The sequence below is a fragment of the Fundulus heteroclitus genome, unplaced genomic scaffold (genome assembly GCF_011125445.2).
Source record: "Fundulus heteroclitus isolate FHET01 unplaced genomic scaffold, MU-UCD_Fhet_4.1 scaffold_395, whole genome shotgun sequence".
NCBI lineage: Eukaryota > Metazoa > Chordata > Actinopteri > Cyprinodontiformes > Fundulidae > Fundulus > Fundulus heteroclitus.
The window spans coordinates 32,432-55,003 of record NW_023396809.1 but is presented as its reverse complement, the minus strand read 5'-3'; the positions used below and the strand labels follow the sequence as shown (position 1 = coordinate 55,003).

General features: G+C 37.9%; 1 protein-coding gene across 1 annotated transcript in view; it reads right to left on the bottom strand.

Annotated features, from left to right (window-relative positions):
• clstn2 (calsyntenin 2) overlaps window positions 1–22,572 on the bottom strand; it is a gene marked incomplete at its 3' end in the record, with an annotated part of 96,213 nt that overhangs the window by 51,301 nt on the left and 22,340 nt on the right. Inside the window, 5 exon segments of the mRNA XM_036130931.1 lie at window positions 904–1,089; window positions 4,592–4,741; window positions 11,088–11,184; window positions 11,400–11,511; window positions 15,094–15,289. Of these exon segments, the coding sequence (XP_035986824.1) occupies window positions 904–1,089; window positions 4,592–4,741; window positions 11,088–11,184; window positions 11,400–11,511; window positions 15,094–15,289 (741 nt within the window).

Below are 22,572 nucleotides of genomic sequence, written 5' to 3'. Positions count from 1 at the left end.
AAGATCGGAGAGTGAGAATGAGGTTCATCTGTCAGCAGCCAACAACCTCAAACAAACAGCAAGAGGTACATTGAGATTTTTGATATGGAAACGTGTTAAAGTGAGCAAAGTCAAAAATATAATTGAAAATCAGTTTGGCTGAATTCAAATGCATGAAGCAATTTTCAAATTTTAATTGTAAAACCTTGAAAACCATGTATCGTTTTCCATCCGCTTCCCAATTATGTGACAGTTTTTATTAGTCTGTCACATAAGATCCCCAGAGAATACAGAAGCTTGTGGTTCTCATGTAGCAAGTTAAGATTGGCTCAATTTTTGCAGTTTTTAATTAACCTTTTTTAACCTATTTTTTAAGGATTCTTTTTTTTTTTTTTTTTTTTTTTTTGCAAATAGGGATTTTTTATAGTAAATTGCTGCTTTTTTGTGGAAGGATCGGTTTTATTTATCTATAAATGTGAAGTTACAGATGAATGCAGTAAAACCTTTTGTCCAAAGCCAATTTCTACCAAGGGAGACAAATAAAGATCCTTTGACTTTGTAGTTCATAAGGTATAAATAGTTTGGCAAAGCACTGTACATTATGTTTCTGGGTAAAAATGATTCAAATAAATGTCACTTATGATGAAAATGTGAAACTGAGCAGGAAAGTTTAATAAAAATTTTTTTTAAATAAAAAGGTAATTTCAACAGTGTGTAAGACTGAACGATCATGATGAAAATCGGTCTATTAGTCTACCGAGAAGGTTAAGATGTCAGGAAGTAATTTTATTTCCAAATTAAAATCTTGTGCAGTCATAGTCCTTCACCATAAAAAGCACCTTACTATTTCATTAAAACATCACCACTTCTTACTTTATAACAATCCACCCTCTCTGCCCCTCTTTTTATACAGGTTTTACTAACCACAAAGTTTCTGCAAAGACTTTTCAGAGTACGTTTCACGGTCGCAGCCCTTTCCAATGTGATTCGTCTGCAGCTCCACCATGGCCTTTACACCAGACAAGGGACCTCCGCACGTTTCCAGGTGCATTTTGGGAAAGAGCTGTTTGCTTCCGGTCCCCGGCTCGTAGTCCACTCGCTTGCTCCAGCCTAAGGGACGAATAAGATTAGAAGAGTTTGTCCATCTTTGCTGTCATGTGCATAGCCTTCACCATAAACATCTCAGGGGAGATATTTATCCACCATTTTCTTTTATCAAATGACACAGAGACACAAGCATTGATGAGATTGCTAAACAAAAAGTGCAACAGGGCTCCCTTGCTTTTTACTGCCAGCTGGACAGCCGGCACAACACAGATTTTTTTATCACCAAGTTGCTAGGGCTTTTGTTCAGTGTGCGCTAAAATGCCTCTATGGGAGCAGTGGAAGAGATTCAACATGCTGATTTTTCCTGCGTGCATGTCATATCAACGACATCAAGTCTCGTGAGAAAATTACAGAGAGAAACAGATTGTGATTGCGACGGTCGGGAGAGATGGTGTTGTTTCACATTAGTGTGAGGGAGACTTTATAAAAGAGCAGCTGCAGAAGGATTGCTGACCTTTGCACGATAAAATAGGTTACAGAAGAGGAGAGGAGAGAGAGCTGGCTTTAAACGCGTCGCTGCGTTATATTTTATTCATAGTTTTAAGCTACTAGAGGTTAATGGTTTTACATTAAGCTTTGCATGGGTTAATGGTTTTGCTTTATAGCCACTTTTAGGAGGCAAAATCTGAAAAAATAATGCAACACTGACAAGGATGTTAGCATAAGGAAATGTTTTTTTTTTCAGAGGTGGGCAACATTTTCAGTTAAATGTTCTTAGAAGCTGGAAAGAAATAACTTCAGTTTAAGCTGCAATCATTGCTTCCTCTGTAATACCAGACTGACTTGAGAGTTTAGATATTAGTTTCTGAGATCTATGTTTATTTTTACACCTGTCATCTTAAAGGATATGTTGACCTACATGTTATGCATGAACTGCTCTTAAAACCTGAGCTAATTCCTTTGCTATATCTGCTGTTTTTTTTAATAGATCTTATCTGTAGTGCCACATCTCATTTTCAACTTTACAGTACAAAATTAGATGGATTGTATTAGGATTTTTTTTTATCTAAAAATATTTTAAATAATGTGTTTCCTTTTTACATAATACATAGTTATGAGAGAGAGTTATTATGTGCTACTCCATACTGGTATGTCACATGAAATCTCAATAAATTAAACTTTATGGTTGAAAAAAGTGAAAAGTTCAAAAGGTATAGGAACTTTTTCAAGTTACTGTATTTGTAAAAAAAAAAAGAAAAGAAATTATTAACATGAAAAATTGATGATAAGATCGCAAAGCTCCCTATTCCAACCTGATACAGAGAAATGTACGAGGTGGAGACGTTTTATTACCACACAGCCACAGAGCTGATGGCATTTAGTTCCTATGCTCCACTTATCTGGAACAAACTTCCAGAAAACTGTAAAAGTGCGGAAAGCCTGAGTTCTTTTAAATCAAGATTAAAAACACGTTTGTTTTAAATTGCCTTTGACTGTTCTAGTTTAACTGTTTTAATGTTATTTTTTGTTTCTACATTCTATCCCTACTTGCTATTATTCTGTTTTATTTTCCTATATTTTAATCATGTAAAGCACTTTGCATTGTCTCTGTACTGAAATGTGCTATATAAATAGATTTGCCTTGCCTTGCCATGCCTTGCCGTGTCAGTTTTCTGGGTGACGTCAAAATACATTATCAAATACAGTCAATTCAGTACCCATGAGGAGGGTACCACAAAGATGGTTTTAGACACAAGAGGAGGATTTTAACAAATTTACAGTAAATTGTCAAAAATAATGACCAGAACATGTAGACAATCACTAAAATGCTAACATTTTATTAGCAAAAAACTGTTAAATTTGGGGGTGAGTTACCATTTAATAGAATATAGTATGCTCAGAAGAAATCAATCCAGGGATGTGGCAACATTTTCATTAGCTGAATAAAAACAAACTGAAGTAATAACTTTTGTACCAATAGAGGAGTGGTTACAGCTTCAGCTAGAAATCACTGATCAGGCTCAAAATCTGGGTGTAGTGATGGACTCAGACCTGAACCTCCAAAAGTATCTAAAGACAGTTACAAGGTCGGCTTTCTATCACCTGAAGAACATATCCAGGACTAAAGGACTAATGTCTCAGCAGGATCTAGAAAAACTAATCCATGCGTTTATTTTTAGTCAAATTTATTACTGCAACGGTGTTTTCACAGGTCTGCCTAAAAAGTGGATCAGACAGCTGCAGCTGATCCAGAACGCTGCTGCCCACGTCCTCACTAAGACTAAGAAAGTAGAGAACATCACCCCAGTTCTAAAGTCCTTACACTGGCTCCCTGTATCCCAGAGAATAGACTTTAAAATACTTCTGTTAGTCTATAAATCCCTGAATGGCTTAGCACCTAAATACATCACAGACTTATTATCAGTGTATCAACCCTCCAGAGCACTAAGGTCTTCTGGCTCCAGCCTTCTATGCATACCTAGAACCATAACTAAACAAGGAGAAGCAGCATTTAGTTCCTATGCTCCACTTATCTGGAACAAACTTCCAGAAAACTGTAAAAGTCCTGAAGGCCTGAGTTCTTTTAAATCAAGATACACAAAAAACTATTTGCTTAGAGTTGCCTTTGAATATCAACTGAAACATCATTAGATTAAGTTTGTAGTTCAACTTATCTTAACCTGCTGCTATTTCTCCACTGCAATGTACTTTCCTCTCTAATGTTTTCTTTTCCTGTGTTATATTCATGTACGGCACTCTGAATTGTCCTTTTACTGAAATATGCTATACAAATAAACTTGCCTTGCCTTTAAAATTGCACTGGACTTTATATAACTGCTAATGGACTATTCATATTTTTTAACATTTGGTCAATTTTCTCTTTTATCTTTGAACAAAGGAGCACAATGGAAATTATGTAACAACTGGAATGTTAAGGGTTTGGGACTTTAGGTTTGAAAACATTGCTATTAGCTATAATTTATAACAAGGCCACAGTTTTTGTAGCATTCTAAGACAATTAAATATGCAAAACAAAACCACCTGAACCTGATTTTCTTCTCATTAAGGTAGCAAGTACAGCCTTCACAGTCTCCCCATCACTGGCACTGTTTTCTTTTTGTTTGTCACTCTTGTTATCTGTTCATTTAACCTCTTCCTTCATCCACTTCTCCTCCCTCTCATTCTGTCTTTCTCCCTCCTTCCTGCATGAGCTTGATTCCTGAGACGCTGTCAGAGCAGACAGGTGAAGCGGCAGGGGAAATGGGCTGAACTGAATGCCAAGCTCTTGGCATGTTAAAGAAGAGGAGAAAAGGACCAGTCTGGTCAGCTTTCCCTCCTGAGGTTTCTGTCAGGTCCTTTGATTTCCTTCAGAGGCATTCGGTCCAAAACGAGAAAAAAGTTCCTTCACAAAAGAGGGTAAGCCTACAAGACTGGTCTGAATTAGAATCGTCTGCTTTACATGTAGGTACCTGAAAGCAGTATATAAACCCGTCACACCAACAAACTAATCTGCGAGTAATTCAAGGGGAGAGATTATGTGTACTTCTCAGGGGTTGCTCCTGACCTTGCCATCCAGGTTTGCAGACAGGCTTGACTTCAATATGTACCACCACGTCCTCTTCGGCTTTCTTCTGACCGCAGTCAAAGGCAGACACCATAATCCTGTAGCTCTGCTGCTTTTCATAACTTAGTCGCTCTGTGTTTCTGATGTTACCTACAGGGTAACAAAAACAAAAAAAAAAGTGCACATTTAGCCTGATGTCACAGTTAGATTTGAAAATAAAAAACTCCTTGTGAACATTTCGTATAAATAGGATGGACAGATTGTTCTCTTCAGTCACAGGTGCAGCGTCTATAAGCAACATGACACAAATGGCTTTAGACTGATGTCCCTGCCTTTAAAAATATAACCAACTGTCACTCAATTTAAAAAGCAAAAAAATTCTTTATTATCTTTACAGTAATATATTCATTTTTATGTGTCCATTCAGTCTCATTGTTTATCTATGAATGCTATACATCTTCAATAATGTTAGTGAAACTTTTGAAGAAAATAAATGCACTTTAGATTTAACCTTACTGCACAAATCATTATATTTCACTGCTTCATGTTTTGCTCATATTCTGGAGTCAAAAGCATATTTACACAATCGTTTGTCTTTATCTACTAGTTTAATCTGAGCAACTGGTGTCATAACTTAAAGAAAAGCATGAATCCACATAAATGGGGGGATTACTTTGTGTCTTCCTTGTGTTTCAGCGGCATATAGAGGTATGCCGTTTAACAAAAGGGGGTTGTGGAGGACCCAAATGAAAGCAAAAGGGAAGCAGAGTTGGAGCAGAAGAATAAAGATGTTTATTAATACAAAAAGAAACATACAAAAACAACTTCCATGTTCCAAAAAGATGAACTGAAGATCATTAAACTAAATAAATCCAATAAAAAAAACAGGAACATGGAGGGAAGATGATGAAGGCAGAATAATGGCGGGCAGACCAGAGCAGGATTAAGCAGACGAACCAGCAGCGACTAAAGAACCATAGGGGAATATATACTGGGGAGAACTGATGAGTGGAACAAGAAACAGATGAGACTAATGAGCAGAGTGGAAGCAGCTGAGAGTGCAATCACAGAACAGAGACAGAGGGAATCAAAGAAGATGAATGGCAGAACAGGGACTGAATGCAGGCCAGCAACTAAGACGCAGTCACCAAACAGAACACAATTAGATACAGCAGGAGACTGAGAAACTCAGAAATGTAGGAAAACAGGAAGTAAAGCGCACACAGAGCAGAAGGACTATCCAAAATGGATCAGGAAGCTACTAATAAGACACCAAAGAGAACTCTAACTGCCGGAAACTTTATCCAAGCAATAAAAAAATAAAAATAAAAACAAAGTGCAATACATGACACACAGTTTAAAGTGTTTTTCTTAGTTTTTCCCCTTCTTTTTTAATGGGAGTTTAAGTAAACGCTGACCCAACAGCTCCTTTCTATGCATCTGAAACTGTAGCAGACTATAAGTGATCTCCAGGCTACCAAACCAGAGACAGAGTTTTTGGACTTGTGGAACAATTTCATATAGTCAAAAAGTAGCTCATTCCAAAGCCATTGAAACTCTGTACCTTTTATACCCTTCCTCCTGATACACACAGGAACAGAAAGTGCCACTAACCATGCACTCTTCATAGATGTGACAGGACGTTCTTCATTTCTTTATGTCTGCAGCCAGTTAAAGTGTGCTTTTAGATGCACTGACTTACATGGGAGGCTATGGCAGCTTAAGTAACTGTAGAAACCTTTTCCACGAGCCAGTTTAGTCTTAGGGTGTGTTTTTCTCTCTCTGTCGTTTCAACAGCAGGAAACAGGACTAAATCAGAGCAGCATAGACATCTACCTCAGAAAACAGTCCTGGTGGGAAGTAGTACCTATTGCTTAGACTCTGAACTATATGTAGAGCTTTGTAGAAGGAGGATGGTAACACATTTCTTTCTGGTTGAGTATTCTCAGCATTTTGTTGCAGTCATTTACATATTAATATTCTTTTTTGTCTTATATAAAGTTTTGATGAAATTCTGATAAATGATAAAAATCCACCGACTGTATTGGAGGTATTTAATTAAATCAAACACAGATTGCCTCTTTCAGCGTTGAGAGAGAGAGAGAGAGAGATAGGTAAAGTCAAAATATTTCATAGTGTTGATTTTTTTAGGCACAAATCAAGGGACTTCATATCAGTGATATGAAGTCCACATGGAGCACATCAGCTACTGCATGTGTGTTTTTACCGTTTCTGAGACACATCTCACATGCTTTAATTATTAAAGATCAGTAGACTGTTAAAGACCTCCTCTGAGTTAGAGGTGATTTTCATGCAGTTTGAGAGCTTAACTGCCATGAAACTGTCATAAATTATGTCCTTGGGTGTCAAGGGATGTAATCTAAAAAAATGGCCCGGTTCCTGTTCCCACAGTTGAAAGGCACAACATATCACCAGGGCAGATAAAAAGGTTACGGGAAATTAAGTTTTGGCAAAATGTTTCAGGAACTCACAGTCAAAATCCGCCATAAATGGCAGTCCACAATGTGATTTGGACATTATCATGGCAATTAAAATAATAATCGTAATGATAAACACCAAATACACCACCAATAAACACAAGAATAAATGTGCCCTGAACAAAAGTGCTGGTTTCTACATGTTTAAATCTTTATTGTATTTTTTTTTCAGATATATTTTGAAGTCATTATCTAAAACTGCAGTTTGAACTGAGTAAATATCACTTTTTGGTTTTGTCGCAAACCCAGAATATGTTTAACTTTTTTAAGTACCACTAAAAATATCACTGTTTTGAATGGAAAAAAATGCTCACTCTACTGTGGTAAAGAGGAATGAAGGAAGAGAGTGAGATTCAGTAAGCTGAGAGAACAGCAGAACGCAAGAGAAAGATAAGCTGACATGACAGAAGAAGACAAGCGAGGGATCAAACTCAGACACAGAAATCTCTTACCCAGACTGTCTGAAATCCAGATAAAATAGAAACATACCAACACTGTTTCTGTCGTTTAATGACATTTGGAACGACATATCATTGTTTTGATGACCTTAAATTCTAACAGCACTTTTAGATTATGCACAGTAGTTAAAGGAACATGACTACAAAATCCCAGAGCAGCTCAGTTTAATAGTTTTAGAACACCATATTTGGTTTGGTGTCTCATTTTGGTTCTGCTGTTACCAAAAGATGTTGTTTGAACTGTCATGGTGGGATTACACAATGGCAATACTAGTAGAGCCCCATTTTGTCTCTGAAACTTAAATAGAAAAAAGAGGCTTATAGAAGGAGCCTCAGTTGGTAAGAAAAATAATTTTGAAAAATATTAAACATTTATTTTGGGAAATCGACTTTTCCTACAGAGTGTGACAGAGTGATGGATGTTCATCAATCAACCTTTCATGTGCAATATAGTGTAAAGGCTAGAACAAAATGATGAATGTAATTTCACAGAGAAAATCCCAAAGACAATTAAATTCTGATGTTTAGGTTTGATGGGATATTTCTGAATTTTTGATCTGAGGTTCTGTTAAAAGGTTATAAGCAGTCAATATCTGACCTGTAGTAGATACTTTTCTTGGTGTCTTCATTTAGGATAATTGGGGCCCAAAAATGAGAGGCTAACAGAAGGAGGACCTAAGTGGACATCTGCCATATTAAAACAACCCTAATGCTAAAATCATGATCATTGTTCATGCCAACAGTATTTAATGAACCTGTACACTGTCATATTGTTTACATTGAGTGTTTGTTTATAGAGAAGCTTATAGTTATTTACAGGAGAAAACAATTTGAAAGTAAAACATTGTAAAAACCCTGATATATTGGTTTTAGCAAACAAAAGTTATTGGTATTTTATAAACCTTTCTTTTCTCCAGTGACTAGAGACACTTTACAAGTTGCAATCCAGTTATGTGTTTAAAACAGGAAAATTACTCCAACCTACATTTCATCTGAAAATAATGTGCAGCTTCTCTGTATATAAATGTTCATTTAACAGTATTCACTTAACGCAGTGAAAGTCCGCTTTGGTCTTGGTCCTTGGCTGACTAGCTGTCATCTTAAGCCGCCAACTAATCTGAGCATATTAGCTGTTTATTACATTTTAAAAGAACCTCACAGAAAGAGCCTAAAATATGCCTTTAAGGATTTTTTTATTGTGCATTTTAACAGTTTTTTAAATTGGGTTAACTCTGACTCATTTTTTAGTTTATTGTTTGCCCTTTATTAAAATTAACTCCACAACTAACATAAGGTGTTCTCTGCAGAACAGCTCAATTATTTTCCAGATCCTATTTTGTGCTTCCCTCACATTACAAAGTTGCCATTGTTCTCCAGAGCAAATCGAACCAATAACTGTAGCTTACCCTGTCCTCCAAACAGTATTATTGAGCCTGTGAGGAGAGTAAGTCAGAGTGGTGTCAAATACACAGAAAAATACTTGAAGATTAAAATCACAAAGCAATAAGACAAAAAAACCTTAATAAAAACATGAATCACCCAGGGAGATGTGAGTAACTGTAGAGAAAGTTAGTGTTTCTGTCTGACTGAACACATTCAGAGACAGCAACAAATACACACTCAGTCTGCCTTCAGCTTGCATTACACTGCAGTCAGATCAGCCCAGGCTAGGGGCAGCCTAAATCCCAAAGTGAGATTTTATACAGGCAGATATGCTTTAAATAGTACAAAATAATAGAATTCACCCATTCAAGCAGATAGGACAGGTGTGAAAAGAATAATTTGCCAAAGATAAAAAAAAAGGAAAGACACCTAGGTATTGGTTTAGTATGTTCAGTAAAATCTGAAGATAGATAAAACCAGACACACTGAACTATTGCATTATCAGAAATACCTTTTTTCACCCCAAAACACATTTTAACAGAAATCCTTTCATTGTTGGTGTTCACAGAATGCTGAGAGGTTTGTTTCATATTTTAGCCTTGCCATGTCTTTTTTTAGCACAGATTTTTCATGTTAACTCAAGGTTTGTAAGATCACAAGAAAAACATGAACAAATGAGATAATGGCCTTTTCCTCCTATCAAGCCGTTTACCATTCTGGCTGTGTTCAAATGTGGAAGTATAAACCAAAACAGACTTCTGACTGTGTTACAATTGTATCAGAACTCCAACAGGAGCACATGAGGATATCGAAACATTAAAACTGAATCAAGGATTCTTTACTTTAACAGTACTGTGAGCCTGGTATAAAATGTAGTGCAGAAAAATCCATAAAAAAGGTGCATTTTTCCCTTTTTGAACATGGCCTTTATATTGATGAACGTCTTTTTTTGTCTTAAAGGATGGTTTCTTGCAAATGTATTCACACCCTTTGAATTCCTCCTATTTTACCACATTACAACCACCAAATTCAACATATGTAATGTGATATCACATGACCTTTAGAAAAAAATGCATAATTGTGAAGTGGAAGGTAAAAATAGTTTTCTAAATACTTTGCCCATGAAAAATGCTGCCTGCATTTATGTTCAGCTCTACTAATACCCGTGTATAAATTACAATGCACGCATGTGTTTTCAGATGTAACATATTGATCCCAAGCTTTAATCTCACAAATCCCGGTTCAACCAATCACCAACAAATAGAGCAAATCTACCAAGACTTGAATATCCACCTAAACTGCCAGACAAAAGAGAGCATAATGTGGGATAATCTGTGGTCAAGGGACTGGGATTGGGCTGGACCACAGCCCCAACTATACAGCAAGAGCCACAATGGGAATAGTTTAGAGCAAATCAGTTCATGTGTTAGAATGGTCCAGTCAAAGACCAGAGCTCAATACAACAAGAGGAATTTATGGTAAGACTTGAAAATTTGGAAATGCCCTCCACCCAATTGAATTGGACTGAGTTTGTTTCACCACTGTTTTCAAATTCAGTCTGAAGATGTGCAAAACCAGTAGATGCAGCTGTAATTGCAACAATAGATAGTTCAGAACAAAACGTATCGACGTTTTCTTCTTTGACAAAAGAAAAATATTGACTCTGAGGGGCTGAATACTAAAGCCTACAGCAACTATATGATTTTCATCAGTAAAAACGTTTGAAAACCATGAATAAGTTTCCTTTCACTTTACAATTGAGCACTTGTTTGTGTTGGTCTGTAACATGTATTCCCAATGAAACATAACAATGTTAGTGATGTCAAATTGTTGATCAAAACAATCTCAGGAAGTTTATGGGGTAGGAAAAGGCACAGTGTGAAATATATGTTTTTAATTAGTTTTGTAGCTTTTTGACAGGTGCAGAAAATTGTTTAAAAACAAGCACTTTCTTTTTATTAAAAATGGGTCTATTGTTTTTTAAGAGAAGACATTATTTTACCTAATTATAATATGCAACAGTTATTTTTAATCTTAATCAGCGGCTCACAAATCTAATTTATTTGCATCTACACATGCCATAAAAAGTCTGAACAGGACACAAAATGTACCTTTAGTCTTCTAAATCTAGCACATGCATCTATACAAAAAACTTACCATTGCGGTCTATGGCAAACGGTGTTCCCCCAGTGACAATTTCATAGTTGCAGATCTGACTATACTGTGGTGAACAGTCCTGGTCCCAAGCTTCCACCTGAAATTTAGTTTAGACACCCAGTCCTTTAACAATATATCAGCTGAGAGAAATAAAAACCGAATAAAGAATACATTTTCAAATACTTTTAGCTAAAGACTAGTATCGTTTCACTGTTGAGCCAAATAAATATACATATTACTCTAACAAGAAAGCTAAAGTTAAAGCGATGAAATGCTTTTATGTACTATTGTGATATTTGAATAAAGAAATACCTGTAAGATGCTGTCGTAGATCTTTCCTTCAGTCACTGATGCCTTGTACAGTGACTCTCTGAACACAGGGCTGAACTCGTTGACATCATCTACCTGAATGTGAACAACGGCCCTGGATTCAGGAGGGAAAGATAAAAGAAGGCAGTCCATTATGAAAAATGGACATCCAAAGTGTCTGGCGTTGATGACTGATACGCATAAAGGAGGGCAATGATAAAAGAAAAATAGGGATAGAAAATGAGACGACATGAAGAAAATTGGAATCGTGAGTGGGACCAGAAATGCCACAAAGTTTATTTTCTTGTCAAAAGCACATGCATGAGAGTGTAGTCCTCAGGGGCTCACACACAGCAACGTCAAAGTATTTGTTTGAGAAGAAAATGACAGAGTGCCAACTCAATGCTGCCGCATTTTTTGATGGGATGTGAGGATGTGTATTTGCTCTCTGAACTAAGTTTGTCTGTCACGGGTTTATTAGAAAAAATAACCTGAAATATATTTTACATCTAAAAGCTTATTGTATTTTAATTCTGTGACATAAAGCAACTATGAATTTAGATTTAAATAGCATTAATTGATGACTTGAACTGAAGAGTCACAGTAAGTCCAGTTATTGTGTGGATTACTGCAGTTCTGCAGTAACATCCGAAGGAGCAGACAATGAGACAAACTGACAATGAAAACAAAAACAAAAGCCAATTTCACAAGAGGGCAATATCAGGACAAAAAGAGAGGGCAAGGCCAGAGCCTGCTAGCTGAATCCAAACTGATTTAATAGGCAGCTTTGCATAGCTAGAGGCTTGAGAAATGCTTCTATAAAGCAAATTAAACCATCGCGTCGACTTTGCTGAGGCTGAATGAGTGAGTTTGATTTCATCAAAATAGATTGTAACAATTGCAACACTGCAAAATCTGATATTTACCTTTGGATTCTATTGTTGTATTCTTAGAATAAAATATTTATATTTCAAAACAAGACTTAAAGTAAAGTTATTCTCAAGGTCTCGGTTCCAATCCGGATCTGGATCGAACACAGCAAGTGAATCCAGATCTGGATCCGAGCTCATAATTTAAGCGCAGGCTCATTAAAGGCTCAACCAGCAGCTGTGAGGTGGAAACCCTGAGTGCACCGCAGCACATGACTGGTCATTTATGAAAATTTAGCACAGAGAATACTTTTTAAAAATTAGGTACACTGGCTATCACATAGTCATTTTGAAAAAAAATAATAAAGTTGAATGTGTCTAGATAACTGAGCTTAAAGGTGCATAGCCACGTTATTTAACTTTTTATTTATTTATAGGTCAGTAGCTAACTCTGGTTGTATATAAAGTTTTTATGAAAGATTATCACGTCCTGCGGGCGTATTGGTTATTATTTTTGGTGTTTTATGCTTTGCTTTTGCTCAATTGGTTAGTAAATAAAACCTTTCGCGTTCATTTTTAATAGCAGAGGATGTACAACAGCAGCGGATAAAACAAGGAAGTGGCTAACGGTTATTAGCATCTCCCAGCAAAACAATGAAGAAAGGTCCAAGATCCAGTGAAAAAAAAGCAAAAACACCAAAAATATATGATTCCAAGAGGGAAAAGACCGGAAAGTCGCTGGGAATACAGTATGACCGTTGGTGTTCACTGAAGCGGACGTTAAACCTGCCGATTGCTCAGATGTGACCGCAGAATTGATTGGCACGAGTCAATTTTCTGATATGAGGCTCTTAAAGTTGCTGTAGATCAATTTATTTTATTCATAATGGTTGGTCATTGATCACGCTGAGCTGCTGCTTTGTTGAGAGGCATTGCAGAGTGTCAGGCTCGGTCTGGCATTATTTAATACTTTTTTATTAATTAAGCAAACCAGCATTATGATGGTTTTGCAATACTGCCGGTAAATGGTGCCACGTCTGTTTATGTCTGGTCCTCACGCACGATGCTGGATTCTTTCTAGCCTTAAAAAAGGACCATTAACACACTATGAAGATGGAGGCTTGGTGTATATAACTTTATTTTATGATAATCAAACAATTTTGGTCTTTTTTTGTATAAGCATATAACATGGCTATATACCTTCAAAGCTCAAAAACTTAAATTAAAAGCTTTAAAACCTTACATTAGACCCAAAACATGTGGGTTTTTTTTTTTTTTTTTTTTTACAATTAACAACAAATTTTATACAACGCTCATATAACTAACTACTATATTATGAAAATATATATATTATGAAAATTAAGAATGTAAAAAAAAAAAACCATACACTATTTGGACAAAAATCAATGTAATCCCACTGGGCCATCCAGTTTATTCATTCTTTTTATTCTTGTGTGTAAAGTGTGATGTGACAACTTTAATAAATACAATTTGCAGTTTGAGAACCCTTGAAATATAATATTCTTTGTTACTGATGATATAATAACAATGTTGCTGTTTTTTGTTACAGGCTATTTGCACCGAGACTGTTTTTTATTTCGTACTAATACACACAAACAGCTTTATCATCTGGAAGAAATCAACTTGACACTCACTGACTAATGTTTGTGCACTATGGTCTGTAGATGCAGGAGTTTTCTTCACCAGTGACCTTCCCTGACAACAACTCACTGTACATCTGAGAAGGCACATCTGGCCAATTAATGGCATTAGCCTAATGAGGCCTAGTATTGTGCTCTTTAATATGTCACAAAGCCACACACGCAGGCAGACATGAGTACGCTCTCTTTTTTAATCTGCTTCTAAGGAAATCCATCACAGATTCTTCTCTCTCATTGGTTTTCTTTCACCACAGAGCAGTAGCTTAATTTAGCATCTTTCCATCTCTGACTCAAAGAGCAGACAGTTTGATTTGATGCCGTCCACACCACTATGCCTGTCTGTCAGTCTCATTCAAGCGATGCAAACACAAAGAGACTCACATCTTATTTATGGCTATTAGGAGAAAATATCCTTACATAAATCAGAATTTTTTTACTTTGTCTGCTTATTTGCTACTCAGAGAAAATAGACAAATCACTGGCAAGAGACTATAAATACCCCTTCTGGTCTATGTATTCATGGAGATCCCCTGGTAGTAGAGGGTTCCTGGGGAGAGGAATATCTGGGTCTAGACCTGTTACCCCTGTCACTAGATCATAATATTTGCTTTATTTTATTTTTTTTTCAGTTTTTCAAAAGAAAGCTCACTTTTAGTAAACTATTCCTTATTACTGATTAAGTTTTCTCCAGTTGTTTGAAAACTCTCATCACACCAGATGTATTTGACTCATCCTCTTACTACTCTCCAATTTCGCATAATTTTCATATTTTAAATGTTATGTTTTTTCCTTTTCATAGTAGCTACATCTGGCCCAGTGTGCGATTTAGCTAGGACACCTTTCTGGAGGGGACATCGGCTGGGCTAATGCTGCCAACAACTGCATGTTCTCCTTCTGTAGATGATACACTTGGCCCTGTCTTTCAGTGTTTAACCCTGTCTCTCTCCTAGATGAAGCAATCTACTGGGATTTCCTTAGATAGGACATTTTTTGACCAATCTGTATGATTTGATTGAATTTGACTTTGTAAAGTGCCTTTGACATCTCAAGGCACTTTACAAAGACATCTTTATCATGAATTGGCGCTATATAAATAAAATTGAATTGAGTACTTCCAGGGTAACATTTACATATTTGACTAATGTGAGCAGACTTTGCCAAACTTACTTGTGAGATTTTTTCCAGTTAGCTCCACTGGGCTCAGCTCCGCAGTCGTAAGCCTGGATGATAAAGGTGTACTCTTTCTGGCTCTCGCAGTCCACATGGCCGCTGGCTTTCAGGACTCCTTCTCCTGATGTACGATTCAACACCACTGCCTCAAATGGGGCATCCTGACCAAAGATCTTAAAGGAACAAATCTCCCCTGGGAAGAGAACGAGAGAAAGAAAATGGAATTTAACTTTTACAGTTACAGTGTAAAATGAGCAAATCTAGTGATTGTTGTGTTTTAGTAAATGATTCATGGCTTTAAATGGGTTGTTTAAGTCAATTAAGTCACCTTTAAATGAAGACTGACAAACAGGAACGATGCAATTTTTTAAAATTAAAAACAAAACAAAAAGGGTTTTAAAAATGTGTTGTTCAATATTAAACAGTAAACAATCTGTCATGTTTGGAGAACACAAAAATCTCACTGATTCTTTTTTAAGAGGTTCCAGCCTGCAGAAACTAAACAGCCTAAAGCCAAAGTCTGATCTGTCACTAATTCCATTGGTACAAGATACGAAAACATATTTAATATAATTTTGTAAATTATTGCTTCTTTTGTCTTGTCCCTCTCCTACCCATTGCTTCCCCACCCCCAAACTAATTTCATCGCTCCCAGCAGTAGCTCTGAAACCACTCAGAGAGTTGACGAGAATTCAAACATGAGGGTAATGAATCAAAACTAACAACAAACACAGCAGCTGGCTTTTTCTTTTTTCACATACAGCTATCATTTCAAATTTCTGCATCTGTCTCATGTTTCCGTACAGAAACTTTGTCAGCAGCTGATGTGAAGTATGGGGGGGGGGGGGGGATTTCTGATATTTCTTTATGTGCACCAGCCTGACTTAACTACTAGTATGATGGTAGTATCTGAGTGGAGCTATGCCACTCATCTCATGCACAAGTTGTTGGTTCTTGGATATTAAGAATTTGCTTTGAGAAGGAAGTAAAACCACTATGCCACTGTGCATGCCACTATTAATTGAAAAGACATCTAATGTTTTGCATGCCTGAACCCCACTCTATTCTGTTATAGTGGCTGAATCCCATTGGTTTGTAAAATAATGGTCCTGTCCATAGCAAATGGCCTTAAGGTTAGATTTTATAATAAGTATTTTTGCACTTAAAGTTTGTGTAAAGAAGGTAAAACCATTTCAGGGATGCAGTTTAACGCAGTTGTATGGGAAAATAATACTATACATGACAGCTATGAAAGTGGAGTGGGAAGAATGGCCTTGAACCCACTTCCACTTATAAATCTTTATAAGTGAGTAAAGAAAAGAAATCACCAATAACGTGAATACAATATAGTGAATATAATATAGTGGTGCTACCTTTTTGCATAAACCTTGACGTTCTGGTGGAATGGGGGATAGATGTTTCTACTTAACACTTTGAAGATGAATGCAAATCCATTTTCTGCTCCATCTGTTGCAGGAAATGCATTTTCTTGGATTGCTTTTTATATGAGAACATGACAAAAGTGAGGAGAGGAGGAAAGGAAATGAGGAGGACTGTGATGGCCCAATGTATATGTAAATGACTGTGATAGACATTTTTGACAGCTAATGCATGCTTACCACTCTTGCTCACACTCACATTCCTGCCTTTTACTTGAGCTTACCAGAAAGAATAAAGTATTTCTCCCTGCTGTGGACTACAAAAGAAAAGAAGCCATTTTTTTGGTCCGTAGCGGTGGCCTTAAAAAGTGTTGATACCCCTTGAACTTCTTCAATATCATGTCATGTCATAAACGTCAATGCATTTCTTTGGTATTTAATGTGATAGCACATTATGGTAAGTGGCTTGTACTTGTATAGCGTTTTATCCAGTCCGACGGACATTCACACCCTGATGGTGGTGAGCCAGTGTTGTAGTCAAGTCACTATGCCTCGAGTCCGAGTCCAAGTTCGAGTCACCAGTGTTCAAGTCCGAGTCAAGTCCAAGTCATTAAAAAAAAAATCTGAGTCAAGTCCGAGTCGAGTCACTATTGACGTGCGATGTATGACATGAAGCAGTAACATTCCATTGCACTAATAACTCTTTCGCTGTAGTTACCCTTGGTTTTACTCGGTAAAACTACCGCTTTTTCCAAGTCTAAGACGTCTCCTAACCATGGTTTTTAAACATTGTTGTTATGGAACGCGCAACAGCGACTCGAGGTACGCTGATAGGCCGCATATGAAGGATGTTAAAGCCGCAAGCGGCGTCGATCGGCCCTCGCAGCCAAGCGCACTCCGGCCTATTGGCCACCGCCGCGGCTCTGGCCGGCGGGTGGGGTTCGCTCACCGCCGCGGCTCTGGCCCGGCGGGCAGTGTTCGCTCACCGCCGCAGATGCTGTTACGCATTTTCCTCGCCCGTCCACCGGGCGATTCCCACAAACGCGTTCGGCAGCGTTCCCCCATGACTCACAACAAATCTGGTGTGCATCGGTCGATGCAGCGAGGAGATATAGCCGTTGGATAATGATAATGCATTTCGCCACCGGACCGGACTAAATTGTTCGGCGGGCCGGAAAATTTATACCGATTCCTGGACGGTGACTACAAACAGAAAAAAAAAAAAACGGCCGATGACGCCATGAACGCCGAGCAGGAGAAAAACAACGACTTACCTTCATATCAACTCGGCCCGTTTTCCAGTCTTTCTAAGACCTCGACACTCAATCCATAGTTTGAGCTGAACGCTGGTATGTTGTTCCACAGTTCTACCAGTAAAATGGGCGCCTGGACATCCTCTTGTGAAAGTTTAACAGCTGAAAAGTCGGTCATATAGTTGTGTCTGTTGCATGTGTAATGGCTGGTTGCTACGTGCGCTCTCACACTGTTTGCCCAACCTTAGCGGCAAGGGGCGTTGCTCATGAGATGGTGAAGTCACGTGCGCGGTACGACATTTAGATATTAAAATCATACACCAAATAATATTCTAATGACATATTAAAATTATAGCCTAATGATATAAAAAAAGTCAAGTCTTTTTCTCAATTTCCGAGTCAGAATGATCTGAATGTAGGAGTCCGAGTCCAAGTTCGAGTCATCAGTGCTCAAGTCCAAGTCAAGTCACGAGTCTCTAAATTTAGCTAATGACTCGGACTCGAGTTCGAGTCTCGGACTCGAGTACTACAACACTGTGGTGAGCTATGTTAGTTGCCACAGCTCTCCTGTGGCAGACTGACAGAGGTGAGGCTGCCATACACTGGGCCCTCTGACCCGCATTGCCAGCAACATTGCCCAAGGACACAACAACTGTGACGGACAGTGTGGGGGATCGAACTGGGAACCCGACAGGTAACTCTTGTGCCACCATCGCCCCTATGAGTACTGCAGAACTGTGTTGCAGCCTCTGGGGGTGTTTTCTACAAACTTGGTACATCTAAAAAGTGATTTAGGTCTGAGCTTTGACTGGGCCATTATATTGTATGTTTATGCTTTTATAACTCTAGCTGTAGGTATAGGATAATTGTCTTGCTGGAGGGTTTTTTTTTGTAGACTGTGGGTTTCTTCCACAATTGCAATGTATTTAGCACCATCCGTCTTCCACCACTTTTGACTAGCTTCCATGTTCCTGCTGATGTAAAGCGTCTCCACAGCATAAAGGTACGTTCACACTGAATGCGCAAAATACAAACTTGTAGCGTTGATTGCTTGCTGTTGGACGCTTGATATTTTGCCTTTCTCTTGCAAATAATTTGCGCTAACAAAGTATTTTCGCCCAGCTTGCTTCAAAGTGTCATAAAATAGGAAAAGATATCCGCTTGCTGACCTAAATCCAACTTAAACCGACTGGCCAGCAGTGAAGCGGGAGTTAGGGAGTTCGTCCTGCAATTGCCGGGTTGCCCGTTCGATCCTCCTCTATGACATTCTCAGTTGTTTTGTCCTTGGGTAAAACCACCACCTATTGGCGGTGGTCAGAGGGCCCGATGGAGCTGATGTATGACAGCCTTGCCTCTGTCAGTCTGCTCCCAGGGCAGCTGTGGCTAATAACATAGCTCACCACTGTCAGGGTGTGAACTGGTGAATGACTGACTGTAGTGTAAAGCGCTTTGGGGTCGTCAGACTATTTAAAGCGCTATACAGGTATAAGCCATCTAACATTTACAGATACTCTACATACAGCCCAACTAAGCTTGATATCTCTAAAGACTTGCAGCTGTAATTGGAGCAAAAGGTTGTTCTGCAATTTATTGATTGAGGAGGCTGAATAAAATGGCTCCCCACCCTTTTCAGGTTTGTAATCGTAAAGAGATCTTCTAAGCTATGTATCATGTCCCTTCATCTGAACAACTGGGCACCGCTCAAAATGGCAATCACATAAAATCACAAAAACTCTGCAGCTGTAACTCAACATAATGTTGAAATGGTTTCAATACTTTATAAAGGCACTGTATGTTAGGCAGGAAAAGAGGCTACGTTTTCAAGTAAATACACATCAAAACAGATTTTTGTAACGGAAACTTGACCCGTTGCCACAAGATACTAATAGAAAAGCGAACAAGTCAGCTGAAAAGGTTCAATGACAACAATCATCTAAAATAGATGGTACTCCACAGGAAGCCGGAGTGCAATAAACTCCATCCACAGAAAATGTCGAGCTGTCAGGAAATATGTATTTCATAAAATGTTAAATTGCTAATATAATGGAAAGAGACAGGATGAGCACGATTAATGAGAAAATGATTCTCCATGAGCGAACGTGTTGTCACAAGGAGCCAAAACTAATTTGTGTATTCCCATTCTAAAAGGACTTGACAGAGCATTTAATTTCTTCCAATTTTATTTCAATTTGTCGAGTTTACCAGTTGCTCACACTTTGTTTTGAATCACATTGAGTGATACATCAAACTCATCTGGATGTAGAAGAAACAAAAAAAAGGACTTTCTGGTAAAACTGAGTGTCATCCTTGTTTTTTAACGGCATAGCACACACAGTAAATGAAAAGGCAAATCTAGATTAGACAGGTAATTTATAAACACATTTAGATGTTGGGAAACTTCTTTTAATTGGAAACCCCTTTAGATTAAAGGCGATGTACAACATCTGTAGATCATTTGTACAGAAAATGCATTACTACAGTTAAAAAGGGGAGACAAAGAGGACCAATTTATTTCTTAGTGTCTGAAAACATAATTGTGAAAACCACAAGATGTGATCTCTGGAGTGAGCTTTACGCACAAACTCTAAGTCAAACCTCAAAATAGAGACAGAAAATTGAAATCTTTTCTTAATCAAACACTGCAGACAATCCATCTGGTGTTTTTCTTCCTGAGTGCAGAGCAGGAGGTGCAGAAGTTTCCTCTCATAGTGAGTTTCATGTGTTTGTGTTTGAGACTGTCTACATGGTGGGAGGGAGTGGTAAACCTTGATTAAAGGAAGTTTCAAAGCGTAGTATCAGTCGGCCTTAAGTCTCATCTCCCTCCCTCTCCTCCATTGCCCAAATCACTGTTATCATTATTGTTTTACTTTGATTAAAGAACAAATTGGCACTTAATTTCTTAATGAATCATTAACTATAAGCATTGTGATACTTCTGCTTCCACACAGTATACGTTTCTATGTGTAAGAGGTTTCTGCACTCTGACACTAGAAAATGCTGACCATGGAGGAATATGCATTACTTTGAGTGTAAATCTAAAAAATCATTAGCCCTATTGGTGTTTTATTAAGGACCTTTTAACATATTACAATAAAACCTTGTTTCAGCATGACAAAACATTTTAGTAATTTTTATAGTCATGTTAGTGCAGGTACTAGTTTTGTTATGTTGCGTATCTAAAAAAAGTTATCTTTTAGTGCAGTTAGATTCAGTTTTTTCAAATTCTTTCACATTACGACTTAATGTATCATATTGGGATATTATGTGACCAACCAGTGCATAATTGTGAGGTTGAATGAAAAGGGAACATGTCTTTTTTATTTTTTTATTTGTTGAAATAAAAATTTGAAAAGCGTGCACTGTATTTTTAGTCTATCCCCTTAGTCAATACTGGGTATAACTACCTTGCACCACAATTAATCTTTGGGTGGTATGTTTCTATGTGCAATGTTTTCCATTGCACACCTACTGAGATTTTTGCTCGATCTTATTTTGTTGCAAACATTAATGTGTAACTCACTTATGGAAAAGCATAACATATGACACATTTTGAAAAACCCCACCAAAGTGGGTGGTTCAAAGAGACATGGCTAAGTGTGGGGGTGAAGCGGGGCTCGGGGGCTGCGGTCCTGACAAGGGAAATGATATGATGAAACATGAAGTGACAAAGCAGATATCTGGTGGTTTTGCCACGGATCTGTCTTTTAAAGTGGAATATTTTTCACACCTTCTTCACCGGAGGTTGAAGGAGCACCTTATCAATCCGTTTTCTCAAGGCGCTGACTGAGCAATGCCTGAATCTGGCGCTGCAGGTGCAATGGAGGACAGAATGGGTGCAGTTTCTGAGTCCTAAAGTAATGTTAGCAGCATCGTTGCTGACATGGGCTAACGTTCAAAACAGTAACAAATGCTAAACCCTATCAATAAATGCTCTCAATAATCGCAATTCTAACTCCTGAGTTTGAATCGCTGCTGGGTGGGGGTGACAGGGTGTGTGTCTGACTGACTTTTATATCTGAACACAGGGTTGTGGTAATGAAAGCATGTACTCTTTGAACAAGCAGGAAACTTCAACTGCAATAGCCACCATTAAACCCTAATAGGACAGCTCTAAGATGGTTTTAAGACAAATATTGCAGAATTAAACAGGTTCACATAAAAAATGCACAATAACATTAAAGTAGTGTCCTTATTCCCCATTTATACAGTTTATTTGCAAAAAAAAAATAGATTTCGGAGTGGGTTACACTTTAAGCTCAACAAGATCAGATAGAGAACTTCTTTAAATTTTGGATTTTAACCCTTTCCACAGATTTTTTATTTATTTAAGATCAGCACTTTAACTGAAGAACAGGGTGGGCTTTGGCCTAAACCATTCCATTGGCTGTATATTTAGGGTTGTTGTCCTGCTGAAAGGCAAATGTTCAACTGGTCACATCACACCGGAGCACCTTATTCCACGTTCGTCCCGTTTTCCTACATGACCTAGAGCAAACTGCTAAAGGAAATCCTCGTAACTTTCTCCCAACAATGGCTTTCTTCTTGCCACTCCTCCAATAACATTATATTTGTGAAATAAATGGCTAATAGTTGGCCTGATAACAGATTTCCTCATCTGAGCTCTGGATCTCTGCAGCTCCTCCAGAGTCATCATGGGCAGCCTGACTGCTTCTCTGACTTAAGCTCTACTTGTCAAACCTGTTAGCTTCGGCGGATGTCCTCTCCAGGCAAGGTTTGTAGTTGTGCCTTACTCTTTTCACAGTCAAACGATGGATTGTCTTAAAACTTAACCCTGCTTTAAACGTCTTCACAACTTCATCCCTGTCCTGTGTTCCTTGGCTTTA